The 17,730-nt window shown below is 46.1% G+C and overlaps 1 protein-coding gene across 1 annotated transcript in view; it reads right to left on the bottom strand.

The window, feature by feature from the left end:
• Positions 1–17,730, bottom strand: part of WDR91 (WD repeat domain 91) — a 40,131-nt gene that overhangs the window by 10,364 nt on the left and 12,037 nt on the right. Inside the window, exons 2-7 of the mRNA XM_014535142.1 lie at positions 16,177–16,356; positions 15,180–15,387; positions 13,494–13,576; positions 12,135–12,265; positions 10,758–10,923; positions 1,752–1,907 (exon numbers count right to left, since the gene is read on the bottom strand). Coding sequence (XP_014390628.1) covers positions 1,752–1,907; positions 10,758–10,923; positions 12,135–12,265; positions 13,494–13,576; positions 15,180–15,387; positions 16,177–16,323 — 891 coding nt within the window. The 5' untranslated portion in view covers positions 16,324–16,356. The remainder of the gene's footprint in view (positions 1–1,751; positions 1,908–10,757; positions 10,924–12,134; positions 12,266–13,493; positions 13,577–15,179; positions 15,388–16,176; positions 16,357–17,730) is intronic.

Raw genomic sequence — 17,730 nt, 5'->3', positions numbered from 1 at the left:
ACCAGCTGCCTCCCGCACACTCCCTACTGGGGATGTGCCTGCAACCAAGGTACATGCCCTTGACCGGAATCGAACCTGGGACCCTTGAGTCCGCAGGCTGACGCTCTATCCACTGAGCCAAACCGGTTAAGGCTCTACTAATTTATTGTAATGATTACTCATTTATTTTAGCCCTTTGTATTCAGCATGTCTCTATCGAAATAAACTGACGTTTCTATGAAATTTGAAGCTTTTGTTTTTTTGCAGCCCACAGAAACTTAAACCTTGTTTATTTGGCCCGTGTTAGCCTTTGAGTCTGACATGCTTGGTCTAGACCAGGGGTGGGCAAACTTTTTGACTCGAGGGCCACAATGGGTTCTTAAACTGGACCGGAGGGCCGGAACAAAAGCATGGATGGAGTGTTTGTGTGAACTAATATAAATTCAAAGTAAACATCATTACATAAAAGGGTACGGTCTTTTTTTTTTTTAGTTTTATTCATTTCAAACGGGCCGGATCCGGCCTGCGGGCCGTAGTTTGCCCACGGCTGGTCTAGACTCTAGAAGAAAGAGCTCTGAACTGCAAGAACAGGCCCAGTTTGCCCAGGAAGGGCAGGTGCCTGCTCTCCTGCCATCCCCTCCCTAGAGACCTTGCTCCTCTCATGGGCCCTGCTGAGGGAGAGGGTCAAGGGTGCCCCCTCTCTGTCAGGACACACGCCACCTTGACAGACCAGGCCTCTGATGCCTTTAAATAGGCAAGTAGCGCCTGGCCGGTGTGGCTCAGTGGTTGAGCGTCAACCATGCACCAAGAGGTCGCTGGTTCAATTCCTGGTTAGGGCACATGCCTGGGCTGCAGGCTCGATTCCCAATAGGAGGCGTGCAGGAGGCAGCTGATTGATGTTTCTCTCATCATCGATGTTTTTCTCTCTCTCTTCCTTCTTCCTCTCCCTTCCTCTCTCTCTGAAAATCAATAAAGCATATATATATTTTTTAAAAAAATAGGTAAGTAGCTCCAATTAGGAGATAAATGGTCAACTAGGTGACAGGCAAGGGACTCAGGCAGCAAATCCCTGGGGCTTCCCGAGTGTTTGACAGAGTGGAGGCAGCTTATGCTGCCAGAAGAGCAGACCTGACCCACGTTCAGCAGTGAGGGGAGTCCCAGGGCTCAGCGTGGCAAGGGCCTGGGTCACAGAATGACACTGTGTGGGCCCGTGGCCCTCAGGCAGCAACTCCAGCAGGTGGGCCTCTGGGGGTGCAGGAGAAAAGGACCCTGAGATCAAGCAAGTCTGGGGGATTCTGGGTTAAAGCAAGGGAAACCGGTCTCTGTCCTGCCAAATCTGAGCCTGTGACATGCTAATAGTAACATACACAATTAACCTAAGGGGAAAACGCAGCATGCAAGGGGTCCCAAGCCATGTAATCACAGCCCCCATCTGTGGGGACATTGGTAGTTGGCATTTTATGCTAAGGGGAAAACGCAGCATGCAAGGGGTCCCAAGCCAATGTAATCACAGCCCCCATCTGTGGGGACATTTGTAGTTGGCATTTTATGGCTTCTGTTTAGAAAAATGCTACAGCAGAAAGAGGGACCACTGCAGAGTCAGGCACACTATGAACAAAACAACCGAAGTGCAAGCAGGTAAACCCAGTTCAGCAAGACCACACTCTACACAACGGCAGAAACCAAGGGAGGTAAGAGTGGGCCCTGCACCACCCCGTCATTTTCCACGGCCCTCCCGTGGGTGTGCTTGGACCGCTGACGACAAGCCATACCTGCAAAGTCAGAGACAGAAGCTCCTTCCTCTCCTTGCCGTGGTCCTGCAGGCGCCGCTGCCGGTGCTGTGACCAGCTGGACTCCCCCGGGGCCAGCCCGCTGAAGAGGCTCTTCCCATCCCTGGGTCCGCATGTGGGGTCCTTTGCTTTAGTGGTCTGGAGGGCAAGACACCAGGTTGTGAAAGTCTCTTCCTGTCTGTGCCCACGCCAAGAGCCCTGGGCCAGGAGCAGGGCAGAGGCCAGGGAGTGGCTTCTCTACCCAACAGGTCCTGGGTAAGGCTCCTCCCTGGCCATGCTAAGCAGGTAGGTAAAATGTTACCATCTCATTGGTGGGAAAAGTCAAGAGTGAAACATAGGCTGTCTGGACCGCCTCCTTTCTGTTCTCACTCCCGTCATGAGAGGACAGGTGGCCAGCACGCCTCAGCCTGCCTATCTCTATCACCTGGAGGGAGGTATCCATATGTCTCCTTGATCTGATCAGAACAATTACTTTTAGTCAAGGGGGACGAGATTATGTCAGGCCCCACGCTAGGTGTTCTAAACATTTATAAGCAACAATATGTTTGGGCAACATAAAAAAATTATGCAATATACAATCACTTCGCTGGAGGGGGAAAAAGGAACACAAAACCTTTGGGTCAAGTGTATGACTAAGCCAGCTAATGTTAACAAATACTCAGGTATTTGGAAATGACTCAGGTAACCAGAAATTCTTAATAGAAACTATTGGAAACTCAAGGACCTTTGAACAAGAGGAATTGCACAGAAAAGAAGCTGGCATCGTCGGGCTCCTTTAACGTGAGTGATAAAGTCAATCAAGGTTAGAGCAGATAAATTCAATAATCCCCATCCCACTCCCATGGAGAGAAGTTTCTTAATCAAGAGTCTTTTTAAAAAGAGCTGACACCTCATTCTCTTTCCAGATTACCTGGCCGGGGTCTCTTTTTCCAACCTTATTCCCACAATTTGTGATGGTCAAAATAGCCCCCTTGCCTTTTTACACAGATATGGTTACAAACCAACCTCCTTGCAAGCCACCTATACACAAGGCCTAAGTCAAGAGAAGAGACTCCCTGCCCAGCCATGTGGCTCAGTAGTTAGTGACGACCTATGAACCAGGAGGTCATGATTCGATTCCCAGTCAGGGCACATGCCTGGGTTGCGGGCTCGATACCCAGTAGGGGAAGTGCAGGAGGCAGCAGATCGATGATTCTCTCTCATCATTGATGTTTCTATCTGTCTCTCCCTCTCCCTTCCTCTCTGAAATCAATAAAAATATATTTTTAAAAAAAGAGAGAGATTCCCCCAAAGTCTACTGTCCTCTCTAGTTCTGCTACTTGCTATTTCTTATGTTAAGTCTGTCTTATGTTAAAACAACTTAAGATGATTAGCATAGATCCCTTGGGACCCTGGAGCCACGTGAACAGGTAAGAAAGAAAATTTTAAAGGACTAAGCCTAACTGCGTCTGGCCTGCAGGGTGTTTGTTAGTTTTGTTTTTATGACTGAAGCGACCTCCAGTGTTATCTACTGATGCTTGTAACAGATGTTTCTTCTAGAAGAAGTACTTGATTCCCCAAATTCTGGCTTGTTTTGGGAGAAGTAGCGTTCTTAGACAAGATACAAGAAGTGATCTAAGAAGGAAACCAATAACAATAACAGCCCCAGTGTATATTGTTCACTGAATGTTTACCAAATGCAAGGCCCCATGCTAAGAACTTTACAAACATTCCCTTAAAGGTGAGGACATTCCTTATGAGGAGCTGAGGCTTGGAGAGGGTAAGGTAACTTGCTCTACACAGGCACAACTTGAAAGAGCTGAACTTCATACCCAGATATGACAGCAACTCCATGCTCTGAGAAACCTGAAGGAAGCAATACCATGAAGGGAACATGTGGAAGAAGGTGACACTGAATAGAAAAGAAATGTCATAATCCTGAAGCTAAATAACATACCCAAGACAAGGCCCTTCTCTCGGCACTCTGGCCATTGCTGAGAAGTACCCCGTGGTCCACGGAACCATGGGCAGGACCCACAGCTTTAGAAGGTGGGAGGCTTCTCTTACCTTTCTAGAAGCAAAGGGTGTCAAGATAATTGATAACAGAGAGGTCCTGAGATAACATGGTGTCCCTCAAATGGTCCCCAGGTGTGTGTGCCCACTCCCTGGAATGTGATCCAAGGGTGCCAACCCTCCATTGGTTTCTTCCCATACCTACTGATCCACAGGGCCAATTTCCCAGACTGAAGAACACATGGGAAGCTACACCTACATCAGGCAAAATAGACTTTAAGCCAATGAGTATAGTAAGAGACAAAGAAAGTGATTACATAATGATAAAGGGGTGAATTCATCAAGAAGATATAATAACCATAAATATAAACACACCCAACATCAGAGTACCTATTTACAGGGTGTCCCCCCAAAAAATGTATACACACTTTGAATGATTATAAAGTCAGTGTTTATTAACATACAGTTCATTAAAAAAAATTAAAAGCATCTACAGAAATGAATAATTTTTTTGTCAGTGCCTGTTTTCAAACTGATGACTGTTCTGGTCCAGGCACTGCTGATAACGCGAAGCAATGGAATCACAAACATCAAGAATCATTTCGTTCGGTATTTGTTCACCCTCAATTCATCAACTGTGGCCCGTTTTGTACCATAAACTTTATCTTTTATGTATCCCCATAAAAAAAGTCTAGTGGCACTTTAGGGTAAATTTTCTTTGTTCAAAGCTTAGTCTGGTTTCACCCATTATTTCAAATCAGTTAAACCTGAAAAGGAGTGAAAATTAAGTGAGTTATCAGCTGTTAAAGTGTGTATACATTTTTGGGGACACCCTATATAAAGCAAATAACAGACGTAACAGGAGAAACAGGCAGCAATACAAAAAGAGTAGGAAACTTTAATACCCTACTTTCAACAATGGATAGATCATCCAAACAGAAAAGCAATAAGAAAACATTGTACTTAAACTACACATTAGATCAGAAGGACTTAATGGACATTTACAGAACATTCCATCCAAAAGCAGCAAAATGCACATTCTTCTCACGTGTACATGGAACATTCTCCAGGAGAGGTCATATATTAGCCCACAAAATAAGTCTTAATAAACTTAAGAAGACTGAAATCATATCAAGGATCACAATGATATGAAACTAGAAATCAATTTACAGGATACCTAAAACATTCACAAACATGTGGAGACTAAGCAACATCAATGGGTCACTCACATCAATGGGAGACTGAACCACCAATGGGTCAAAGAAGAAACCAGAAAAGAAATAAAAAAATATCTTGAGACAAATGAAAATGGAAATACGACACACTGAAACTAACAGAATGAACACTTACATTAACAATAAACATTTATATTAAAAAAAAGAAAGATCTCAAATAAACAACTTAACTTTACACCTCAAGGAACTAGAAAAAGGACGAACAAATCTCAAAGTTAGTCAAAGGAAGGAAATGATGAAGACAAGAAAGAAAATAAATAAAATAGACATTAAAAAGGCAATAGAAAGGATCAATGAAACTAAGAGCTATTGTTTGTTTTTTTAAGATGAACAAGATAGACAAACCTTTAACTAGATTTACCAAGAAAAAAGAGGTCTCAAATAAATAAAATTAGAAATGAATTTCAAAACATGTCTCTAAAAGCCGAACATTTTAATGGAAGAACTGGCAGCAGAGGCCACGTTTTCTGAATCCAAAGGTGGCCACGAGAATCCAGCTGCATAAACAGTGCTGAGTGACAGGAAGATCAGTGTCCGGGGCTGGCAGTTGTTTTCTACAATAGTGCGATCCTGGAAAGTGAGGAAGTCTCAAAAAGCCTGGGACCTGCAGGTTTGACAGGTTGATCAGCCCGACCGAGAGATCTTTAAACTGGACATTTAAGAAGAAAAGGGAAAGAACCCATGTAAAACTGCATCCAGACCACAGGGGGATCCTCCCTTGGAACCAGAGGTGGGAAAGGCTACAGAGGGAAGACCAGATGCTATTTTCTCTCCTTAATTTTCTCTCCTTAATTGCCCACCGCACCTGATAAATGGTGTCTTTTCCTTTTTCAATGCTTGGTGTTAAGAGTGCTCAGCCCTAGACGGTTTGGCTCAGGGGATAGAGCATCGGCCTGTGAACTGAAAGGTCCCAAGGTTCGATTCCGGTCAAGGGCACATGCCCGGGTTGTGGGCTTGATCCCCAGTGGGGGGCTTGCAGGAGGCAGCCGATCAATGATTCTCTCTCATCATTGATGTTTCTATCTCCTTCTCCCTCTTCCTTCCTCTCTGAAATCAATAAAATATCTATACTGATGGGATAGGGAGGTTTAGGATGGACGTCAAATTCCCCTAGCTGACACAGCTTCCCCAGCATGGACAGAAAATACAATGTTAAGAAGTGCAAGGCAGAGCTTTCCTTACAAGTGAAGATGGAATGGAAGCTGTCCAGCATACCATCAGGCTGGACAGTACTCCAAAATGAAAATTCAAACAGGCATTAACAAAAGGCACTACAACAAATTAAGAACTGCCTTTATAATGACAGGGCAGTATATACAAAGAGAACCGTGAACCTAAGTGTGAGCTATCACGTCCTGCTTAAAAGAGACCTTTTCCTTAAACTGTATCTACTAAAGTTATTTATTAAACAAGCACAAACAACAACAAAAAATGTGCTAAAAGCTGATGAATGCAGTTGTCCACAAAACACTCAAATAAGTAGGCTAAGGTAAACCCGTGTCTAGCTACAGATATACTTAACTTAAAAGTTCACTGTGACATAAGCAGCAATTCAAAATTTTAAGAACAAACTTCATAAAAATCTCAACTACTGGATTAATAGAACATTGCAGTGGCCCAAATTATATCCAGTCATATTCTATCATAATCTATCTGTCTCTGGCCCTGGCCAGGTAGCTCAGTTGGGTAGAGCACTGTCCCAATACACCAGGGGTGGGGAACCTCCTTTCGGCCAAGAGGCTTTGGATATTTGTAACATTATTCTTGGGCCAAACAAAATTATCACCTTAAAAATTAGCCTGCTATGTTTGGTTAAACATTTAATTAACTGACCCCTAATGCTTTGGCAGGGCCAGACCAAATGATTTCACGGGCTGTGGGCTGGACGTTCCCCACCCGGATTATGCCACGCTTTCAGATTCGATCCCCGGTCAGGGCACATACAAGAATCAACCCATGAATGCATAGATGGGTGGAACAATAAATCAATGTTCTCCCTTTCTCGCTCTCTAAAATTAATAAACCAATAAATATCTAAAATTAAGAAAAGTAATAATCTACCTGTCTCCTACAGTTCAGGAGAGAGATTTTTAACTGTTTATCACTTGGCCTCCTCGCTCCTCACTCTGAAGAAGGCTATAAACTAATTTTCGGTGGCCCGAATACAGCTTACCAGGCAGTTATCCCAATGGGGCAGGAAAGGAGTTCCAGTAATTTGATCTCCCCTAAAGCAAAATAAAGCCACCCAGAGGACAGGCCCTTGGAACACAGGAATTACAGAATGAAAGATGGCAAGAAGGCTCCCTTTTCCCCATCCAGCTTAGAGCCATGGAAACAGCCCCCACAGTACTTGTACTTACCACTGATTTCTCAGTAGCTATGAGGTAATTTGAGAATACCGAAGTCTGTGCCCGCTTTGTTTTCTTTACATGATGGCAATTAGAGGTTATCTCTATAATAACCTCTTGCAGTCCCACAGCTTACTGAGTGGGTGTGGAAGGAGTGGAATTAGGGCTGAGGTGCCCTCAGGGGCTGCTGCTGTCCCAGAGATGCCGCGGGAGCCTGGAAACCAGGGTTTTATAGCTACTGCCATTTGTTGTTTTAAATTTTGCCTCCAGATTCAGGCTGAAAGCACTGAGAGTATATCACCATCTACTTTGCCATCTACAATGCTATGAACATTTCAGTAATAATGACAACAGTTAGAGCAACCAACGAATTACAAGTGGGCAAAATGCTGATGTAATGGAAATGTATACTGGTATATACAAATACTATTTAAAATAGGAAAGCCTAATCATTTTATGTGTTGTTAATTTAATAACACAGCACATGGTTTTTTATTTGCTTATTTGTTACTAGTTAAAAAAAAAAAGAGGCAGTTCTGGTGTGGTAATAGTGATAAAGGCTATACACTTAACATGTGCTAACAAAGCAATATGGCTTTAAAAAAAAACAATGTCACTTACTATTGAGTTAAAAGCAATATATCATTAAAATCATAGGAATTGATTATACAACTCTACTTAGTATTGGTAAGAGAGCACTTCAAATTATACACTCAAATTTGGCCATTAACTGTAATAAAGGAATTAAAAAAATTAGAATGCCCTTCCCTAAGAGGAGGGGGACCAGCATGGTGAGGGGTCTAGAAATCAAGCCATAGGTACAAACAGTTACGGAGAGAGGGAGGCATGAACAGAGTGCTTAGCGTAGGAAAGATAGGAAGGGTTGTCCTAAGAGAAGCCTTAGTTTACTCAGCATCAGAAAGCAGAGCTAAGATCAGTGAGTTTAATTATAGGGAGGTTTCTACTAACAGCTCTGCAACGGACAACTTTCCCATGTTGACAAGCAGTGAGCTCCTCATCACAGGAGGCAATGTATAGGAGAACACGCCCCTCTACTCAGTAGGAGGGTGGGCCAGATGACCTTCAAACTTCCTTTGACTTTAAAATTACTTCATTATCTTTAATCTCAAATCTACTCGTTATTGTTAGAATTGAAACAGCAATGCTGAGTCTAATTAATAAATCAATAAAAAAATAAGTCACCTGCCGGCCTGTGTGGCTCAGTGGTTGAGCATCACCCTATGAACCAAGAGGTCTCGGTTTGATTCCCAGTCAGGGCACATGCCCAGATTTCGGGCTCCATCCCCAGTTGGGACATGCAGGAGGCAGCTGATCAATGATTCTTTCTCATCATTGATGTTTCTGTCTCTCCTTCTCCCTTCCTCTCTGAAATCAATAAAAATATTTTTTTAAAAAGTGACCCAACCACTGAGTGTTTCAGAGTGTAGACATCTGTGGCTTCCATTCAGGAAATGGAAAGAGGGCTACCTTTGCTTTGACATACCATGTGGTGAACCAAGCTTTGTTGGAATATATATTAGAGGTAAGGTAAGGAATGTTTGCTACAAACTACACAGTCTTACCCTTATCTCTTGAGTGTATCCCATTTCCATTTCAATCTCACCATCTGACACTTAGTCCTAAAGACATAAAGAGCAAGGCCACCGGCTTCACCCAAAGAACCTATCTCTGTGTTCTCTTTCATTTTTAAAAATACAATTGAATCGTGTAATTTCATGCACATTCCAAGGGACCTTACACTCCCTATGTCATTTATTACACTTATAAAATATTGCACAGTGAAGAGCTCTGCAAAGCAAACAGTAAAACTTACTCGAACACACTCCACAGAACTGGAATTCTAATTAAGTTTGAACTTTAGAAAAATAGTCATAGTAGGAACTGTGACTGATGTTTGACTCCTGGGTACTAAGTTTATAGTCATTATGCATTGCTGGCACTTTAGGTCTCAGAGCTGACTTGGGAACCCATGTAGGGCAGTATCTTCACAGATACAACTACTAATAAGATATATTGAGTCCTTGTAATCTGCCCAGTACTGTATATTCCAAGGGCCCTTAGATCAGCTCAATAAACCGAGCCCCTGGCCCCGAGGGAGTAAATACTAATATTAACACCCTCCAGCAAACTGGGGTTTAAGCAGTCTGAGCAAGGGTAATAAACCAGGTGCTGAGCTGAAAGCGCAGCTGTCTGACTCCAAAGCCCCCTGCTCTTTCTTATCCAGTGTCCTGCTCAGCTGTGGCACTTCAACACTACTGAACCCCAGTGCTGTGCTAAGAGCCCCCACACCCTAGGAGCAGCCTGGGGCAGGCCCCTGACTCCCAGAGGCAGTCAGCAGCCCCAAACTGCTATGCCACTTGCAACTGTTATCAAGCCCAGGCTGGGAGGGCTATGACGGCTCACTTTACCTGTAGCTAATACACGTATAGTAAGAGAAAAAGGGTCCCTACCCAAGCGATATAGCGCAACGCTGGGTCTGTAAAACTTCCACTCTGGCAGGCATTTCTAAGAGCAATGAATTTTGACCATCTCTGCAAGGAGAACTACTCAATGGGGCCCTTTGCTGTTTGGAATATATGCTAGCATAAAAGACATTCTGCAAGCCTCTATATATGTGAAAAAAATAAGCAATGAATTTTGACCATCTCTGCAAGGAGAACTACTAAATTGTGAAAATCCATCACAGAATCAGTAAATCCTAACTGTACAAGAAATTCATTGATTCAGAAGTAACTCTAACTCTTTATCTACATACTACTTTATATCGCCCAAAATTCAAAATTCCAGAAGCTTGAGTCACCAAATCACAGTCACAAAGCCCTCCTAAGTGCAAAGGAAATCTCTCAGAAAAGGGGAGGGACCCTTCAAAGCATACTTCCTCTCGCTGCCATCCACCCTTCACCTGCTGAGTGCCCAGTGCTGGGGCCTTTTGAGAGCTGGCACAGAAGTTCAGGCAGTGGCCAGAATGGCAGCATGCTGGGGGAGGAGAGAAGTCCCTGTGGGTTAGACCTGGGCCTGAGATCTTGCACTACCTTTGGTCAGCTGCACACATCTGCCTCCTGTCACCTTCTGCCCACAACACGTGTATTTCCGGCCGGAGGTGGGGCTGGAGGGGAGGGGAGGGAGGGTTGGGGCAGGCGGAGAGTGCATTGAGTGGATTTCCCTGCACCATGCTCTTATCTCTATTCTCCTCCAGCAGAGCTGTCACTTGTCTAAGAGGGGAAAGGCAGGGGAGGAGGAAGAAAGGGAATGAGATGTGAATTTTTTATCTCACCAGCATATCCAAGAATTCAGTCCTAAGCGAAAGGCGAACACATCTCCACTTGACAAGTAGGTGCAGTCAGATGTCAGAGGCCTTTTGGCAAATTGGAAAAGATGAGACTTGTGCTTACCTGACTGCTGATGGACTCTTTCTTGGCCGAGCTCTGAGCCTGAGGCGGGCCCTGGGCAGGTGATAACCGTGAGGGGCTCTTCTTACTCTGAGGCAGCAGTGAGGACAGGAAACCCACACGAGGCGACTGGGAGAGGGATGTGTTCCTCTGGCTGCACACCATGGCTCTGGACAGGCACACACAACACAAGGTCACAGGGCTGGAGGGGGACCTGGGAGAAGCCGGAGCACAGGCCTGCTGGGCTGCGGACAGTGCCAGGGGCCAGGGCCTTAGCTGGGCTCACACGCCTGGGCTTTAAGGTGGCGTTATCCTCAGTTCTCTTGCTTAGACCAAAGAGAGCCGGCAGCCTGTCCAGCACAACGGGAAGTCTGAGGCTCTCTTCTGGGAAAGCTCAGATGCTCTGTTTATATTCATCACAGGTTTGAAATGATGATCTGGATATACTGGGCTGAATAAAATACATCATTAAAATGAACTTCACCTATTTCTTTTTACTTTTTTTTAACATAGCTAAACTTCTTTAAATTACATTTCTTGGTGTGCATTCTATTCCCATCAGATGGTGCTAGCTCAGAAACGAGAGCAGTTTCACTGGGTGCAGTGCTTGGCCACATGTAGGTGGGGAATCTGACTGTCTGGGTTTGTGTCCTGACTCACCACTCACTCAGTCACTGTGACCTCTCTGTGCCTACATCTCTTCAACTGCTACTGCTGTTATTATTATCAACTGGGTCTTCTGTTTAGCTGGCTGTTTTTTAATGTCACTCAAATACCTCTCCCTCAATCTGCCTACCTCTTTAAACCCTCACACAAGATGATGCTTCTACTGTGGAACGCATCCAACCTGTGGCTGCCAATCTTTTCAACCATGAGGTACTGCTTCCAATGCACAAAAACTTCACAAGGCTTTAGACCAGTGGTTCTCAACCTTCCTAATGCCTCGACCCTCTAATTCAGTTCCTCATGTTATGGTGACCCCCAATTTCATTGTTACAAATTGAACATAACTGATGAATCACAAAAACAATATGTAATTATATATGTGTTTTCCGATGGTCTTAGGTGACCCCTGTGAAAGGGTCGTTTGACCCCCAAAGGGGTCGCGACCCACAGGTTGAGAGCCGCTGCTTTAGACAGTGGCTGTATTTATTTATCCAGGTGGCACACACCCGGATGTGCAGGTCCCTGGAAGAGCTCGGCAGGCTGAGGACCTCAGAGGCCAGGGGAGCTTGCTCAGTTAGGAAGCATTAACCATGAGTGCAGGAGGCTCTTGGGAAATTCTGCATCTCCAGGAGCAGGGGGCCCAGGTAAGAGCACAGGGGAAAGAGGGAAGGAGGGGGCTAGGACCTCCAACCACGGGGCAGGGCACACACTCACAATTCTGAGTCCCCCAGGCGGTCCATGTTGGAGACGTAAGGAGGCAACTTGTGTTGGACCATGGCCTTTTCTTCTTCTGGCTGTTGCTCCTCTTTCTTTAGTCGGTGGATTTCGGCTTGCAATGCAAAAAGCTGCATAGAGATGGGACAGAGTTCATCAATGACATCACCCCGCTGGGAAGATTAGCCACATCATTCATATCCAACACCCAACCTCACTGGTTCAAAAGGCCACTGGCTCTCAGGATGCCAGTCCCGCTCTCTGCCCACTGTGGTTTGGGAAAAATGGGCGAGTGCAGCTGTTACCTGACTACAGTGAGGTGAGAAACTGAAAACCATTAGATATACAAAACCCTTTTTTTTTTCTTTTTATCATTTGACTCGCTTCCCTTTTATCATTTTACTTGCTTCCTCCTGAATTCACTGAGAAAAACAGCTCCACCCAATCCTGCTTTGCTCTTGGGAATCTACAAATTAGACTCTGGAACTCTCATGGAAAAGCTTAATTAAATAAGGTTCAGCATTTTTTACTGTTTGCCTGAAGAAAATTATACACACACCCCCAAAATCCAAGAATCTTTTTTTTTTTAATCTTCACCCAAGGATATTTTTCCATTAATTTTTAGAGAGAGTGGAAGAAAGAGGGAAAGACAGAGAGAAATATTGATGTGAGAGAAACACATCAATTGGTTGCCTCCTGCACACACCCTGACCAGGGCCCAGGCCAGGGAGGAGCCTGCAACCAAGGTACATGCCCTTGACTGGAATCGAAGCCGGGACCCTCTATCCATTGAGCCAAACCAGCTAGGGCAAAAAAAACAAGAATCTTAAACCCCCAAACCTAAACAGTTTATAATCTTCCTTGTTCTGAAAATCTTCCTGTTTCTAAAGAGATCTTAATTTCAAGGACAGATAAATGTTCAACAGGCAAAATATAAAGGCAAGTGTAGGTTCTAAGTCCTGTCACTTTACCAAACTAGAGAAATGGAGAGCTGAGCAGACAATTAAATATCTGGGTTATAAACAGTACAGATATAAATATATGTGGAAAAGGACTGGGATCACAAAATAGACATACGAAAACAGGTCAGTTGCCAGGTGGCATGAGTGCACAGATAGTCTTTTCCCTCTCAAAAGTACATTACTGTTACTATGTTGTTCATTCTTAAATGACTTAAAATATGAACCTTGTCTCTGGTTTTCAGAGACTATTACCGCCCCCGAGTCTCCAACTGATTTTCTGGCGACTCACTTTCCTCTGAGATCTGTGCTCTCCTCTACATGACCAGCCCTCCACCGCCTCTACCTGATTTCAAACACGAAAGGTATTTTCCAAGAAGCAAGTGTGCTCAGAACCAACCTTCTGACGTAGAACTTCATTTTCTTCTTGAACCTGGTTGGTCCTCTGGCACTCAGCATCAAAGTTCAGGATCACAGGCACTGGTGCACACAGTTAAAGAATAAGCCTGCCTGGGAAAGGACTGAGAGACCTTCCCAAACTCTTTTTTTTTTTTCTTCCCAAACTCTTGACACAGCAGCATCACCCCTGAACACAAGATGGGGGAATGGAGTACAGACTCAGTGCTATGGGGTCTTCTCAGCTTTATGAAGTAGTCTCTCCCCCCGAGGCCAGGCCTGGCCTGACTTCGTTCAGACAGACGTACAGACACGTGACAATCTGCTGGCTAGCCCACAGAGAGTTCTCTCCCAATGCCAGCAATAAAGAGCCATATCCAGTGGTTTTCAGAGCCAGTCTAAGCATCGGCAACAGGCAGCTAAGAGCGAGCCGAGGCCAGGCTCTGCGGGCACGCTGCTGGCCGCTCCACCAGCTGGGCAGAAGGGTCCGCCACTCGGCTTTCCCCTGCCAACTCAACCTCTCCCTGGCAAAGGTTTAGACTGAGGAGAAAGCTTTCTGCAGTTTGTGCGGCCACATGCCACCATGTGAGCATCCACGGTGTAGGTCAGCGTGTCAGTCTTCCCCAACCACCTCAAACGGGGCGGCAGTCAGGAGGAGCGCAAAGCAGGCAGGGCCTCAGCACTGAGGAAGTGAACGGAGGCTCGAATGGGCACTGTCTTGCACTGAAAAGACCTAGTGACATTTCCCATTTCCGTAGAGGGCCCACGTGGCTGTGCCATAACCACCTCTGGCCTGAGCCACTGCTGGTTTCATTTGAAAGCCCTCGGGATGCAGAGCAGCAGCAGGGCCAGAAGAAAGGCAAAGCTGGCAAGAGCAGAATTCCCAGCAGCCACAACGCAAAAGGAAAGGGCACCCTTCCTACCTCCACCAGCAGATGTTCCTCCCGAACGGCTGCTGGGTGGGCCTCCACAATGCCCCGTTTATCAGTGACTCACCAGGCAGCCCCATTCAACCCAGACTCTTCTCCGCCCCCAGAGTCCCAGCCTAGAGAGCACAAGCAATGGATAATGGTCCCAGGCCTGGGATCAAAGCATTTCCTGACAAAATGGGAAATATGGTAGCCATAAATCATTTACATTCCCTCTCAAATAACCACACATATATTCTTAGAGCTGCTGTTTTCTGGCAACTTGAGGAACACTGAAGTCACTGTCAGAGAAAGCGACCCAAACACTAATCTAGGGAGGAAGTTCCAGCCCAAGAAGTGTTCTCATCTGCTACCTAATCCCAACAAAGGCAAGTGATAGATATCCTGGGGGGAGGGGAGGCACAGAGATGGTGCTCTGAGGATGGCTGGTGTCACTGAGCAGCAGCTGCATACCAACCCCTGTATCTGCGAAGAGAGGCCCTCAGACCTGCTTGAGGGCTCCTCTCAGAGCCCCGCACTGGCACCCCACCGCTGCTACAGTCCCCCATGGCAACTATTACTTCAGCAGCAGAACTAAGACTTATGATTCCCTGGCCTCCTGACAAAAATAACCACAATCTGTCCAGCCGCCTCACATAACACGTGACAATGATCCTTGGGCATTTGGTGGAAGAACTGATTGCATCAGGAGCAGCAGCCACTGATCACATTGTCTGGATGCATCAGGGTAGGTCCACAGCCCCAGGCAGCTGAAAGGATATGCATGCACTGAAACAGGACACTCAGGAAGTTGTGCAGGGACACAATGAAGGTGTCGGCCCACTGACGAGAAAAGTAGGTAGCAAAGGTGGGGTTGGTGTCTGGAGACGGCAGGAAGGGCAGGACAAACCAATCCTTCCACTCGGCCTGGTTCTGGAGCTCCGTGGCCTGCTTTGCAAAGAACTCCTGAGCCTTGTCATTTCTGTTTGTCTGCCAAGACACAGAGAAGACGGCAAGGAGGGGAAAGAGACAGAAGTCCAGAAGTAAGATTCTTCATCATTGCCTTTGAATATCAGCTTGCTAGGTAAGTGGCCAAACATAATCTACACACTCCATAAAATAAAGGAAATCATCACTCATTTCTCACGTTTCTTGTAATTTCAAAGAAGTTGGTTTAAACTGAAGTCTGATGATAACTGCCATCCTAAAAATTAATTCCTAGTTGATTTCCAAACAATCTAATTAACTATTCCCCCAGGTCAGCTATAATCTTTATGATGCAAATTTTAACCCAGCTACTTATAGTCTTTAAAACATCAGCCAGGCCCGGCCAGTGTGGCTCACTGGTTGAGTGTCAACCTATGAACCAGGAGGTCATGGTTCAATTCCCAGTCAGGGCACATGCCCGGGTTGCAGACTCTATCCCCAGTAAGGGGAGTGCAGGAGGCAGCCGATCAATGATTCTCTCTCATCACTGATGTTTCTATCTCTCCCTCTCCTTTCCTCTCTGAAATCAATAAAAGTATATTTTAAAAAACTACCAGCCAGACTTGCATGCTTAAAACAAGAGGAGAAATTGAAATGAGGAAGACAAGTCATGTGATCTGCAGATGAGAAAGGGGAGGGGGGGGATTAGGAAAACAGTCAAAAATAACTTGCACTGTGACTGTTTCACCCTTTCCCAGAGTAACACAAAGAGTCCTCTCTAGAAGTGAAAAGAAAATCTATTTCTGGATCAAATAACTCTTTCCACCAAGGAATCCCTGAATCAACAAGCACCTGAATTGTGTAGACAAGATAAAAGCGGAACAGGCTGGTTTTCAGTTTGTTGACGGTGGGTCGGTATATATCCTCCAAGCGGCTGAAGAGCCGCCGCTCCAGGTAGCTCCAATAATCCCGCAGGGCAGCCAAGTCATACACCTGCATCAGCTGCTGCAACTGGTCCACAATCTTGTCCACCTAGTGAGAGAAGGTGGTGAAGGACGGAAGGGAACCCTCCCCTCGTTCCACAGAGTTAATACAGCCTTTTCCTCTTGCTGTGGCTTCTGGGTGTTCAATAAAAATTCAAGTTAGCCATCTAGAGAACTTTAAAAACATATTCCTGTAATAGCGCTTAAGTTCTTGTCTGATATTAGGTATCTGGTTTGACCTTCCAGCAAGTGTGGAAATGTCGGGTGTTAAAAACGCTGACGCAGGAAGCAGCAGATACTGGGTCTGGGTCTTGGACAAGAGAGAGCAAGAGAACCTCCATGGTCCTCCTCCCGGCGCCACCATTCCAGGATTTCAGGGCTCAGGGTGCGGGGCACTGGCTGACTCCTTCACGTCATCCAGGCATCCCAGAGCCCTTGCAGCTGCTCAGAGTGTCAGCTAAAGAAGTCACCTCCTGGGGGGGAGCAATCACACTAGAGCAGCGGTTCTCAACCTGTGGGTCGCAACCCCTTTGGCGGTCGAACGACCCTTTCACGGGGGTCGCCTAAGACCATCCTGCATATCAGATATTTACATGACGATTCATAACAGTAGCAACATGACAGTTATGAAGTAGCAACGAAAATAATTTTATGGTTGGGGGTCACCACATGAGGAACTGTATTTAAAGGTTAAAGGGCCAGAAGGTTGAGAACCACTGCCCTAGAGCATACAATCTGGAAAGGTTTCTGGCGACCGGTACCAACCCAACACCCCCATTTTACAGATCAGGACACCGAGGCCTGGAGAACTGAGATGCTTTGCTTTGGCTACCAAGGAGCCGGTAATTCTGGCAAGACAAGAACCCCGGTCTCCCAGCTCCCCTCCGACTCCTGCTGCTCGCTCACTGCCTCTCTCAATTCACCTGTCAACATTCACTGAAGTCAGCCAACAGACACGTATAAATTCCGAGAGCTTCTCAACGGAAACTCATGCCTTAGCAGGGGACATTTCACGTATGAAACTGTGCAGTGAGGTCTTCCTCAACTGCTGAAGCAACACTGCCAAGGAGTCGCTGGCAAGGCCATCTTCCGCAAACACCGCACGTACTGGAACCAGCTGCAGACCCCGTGGCTCCCAGGGCCCTCGGGAGCCAACTACAGAGCCTCGTGTTGCCCAGATCCAAGCATCCACCCCGCCTTCGCTCCGAAAGCCTCGTGCACCCCCCCACTCCCCCGGCCAAGGTCTGCCAGCACCTGCTGCAAGGCTGGGGTGCAGCACGGAGCCCTGGCCCGGAGCGAGGGCACCTGGGCTCCAGCCTCCGCGAGGCTCCGGGCTCGCCCGGCAACTTCAGGCAAGTCACGTCCCCTCTCAGGGCCCAGTTCCTCATCTGTCAAGCGAGGGCCACACGCGCACCAGCGAGGG

Source organism: Myotis brandtii, unplaced genomic scaffold, assembly GCF_000412655.1.
Source record: "Myotis brandtii unplaced genomic scaffold, ASM41265v1 scaffold1384, whole genome shotgun sequence".
NCBI classification, from domain to species: domain Eukaryota; kingdom Metazoa; phylum Chordata; class Mammalia; order Chiroptera; family Vespertilionidae; genus Myotis; species Myotis brandtii.
The sequence above is the reverse complement of the archived record's forward strand: the minus strand, read 5'-3'. Positions and strand labels throughout refer to the sequence as shown.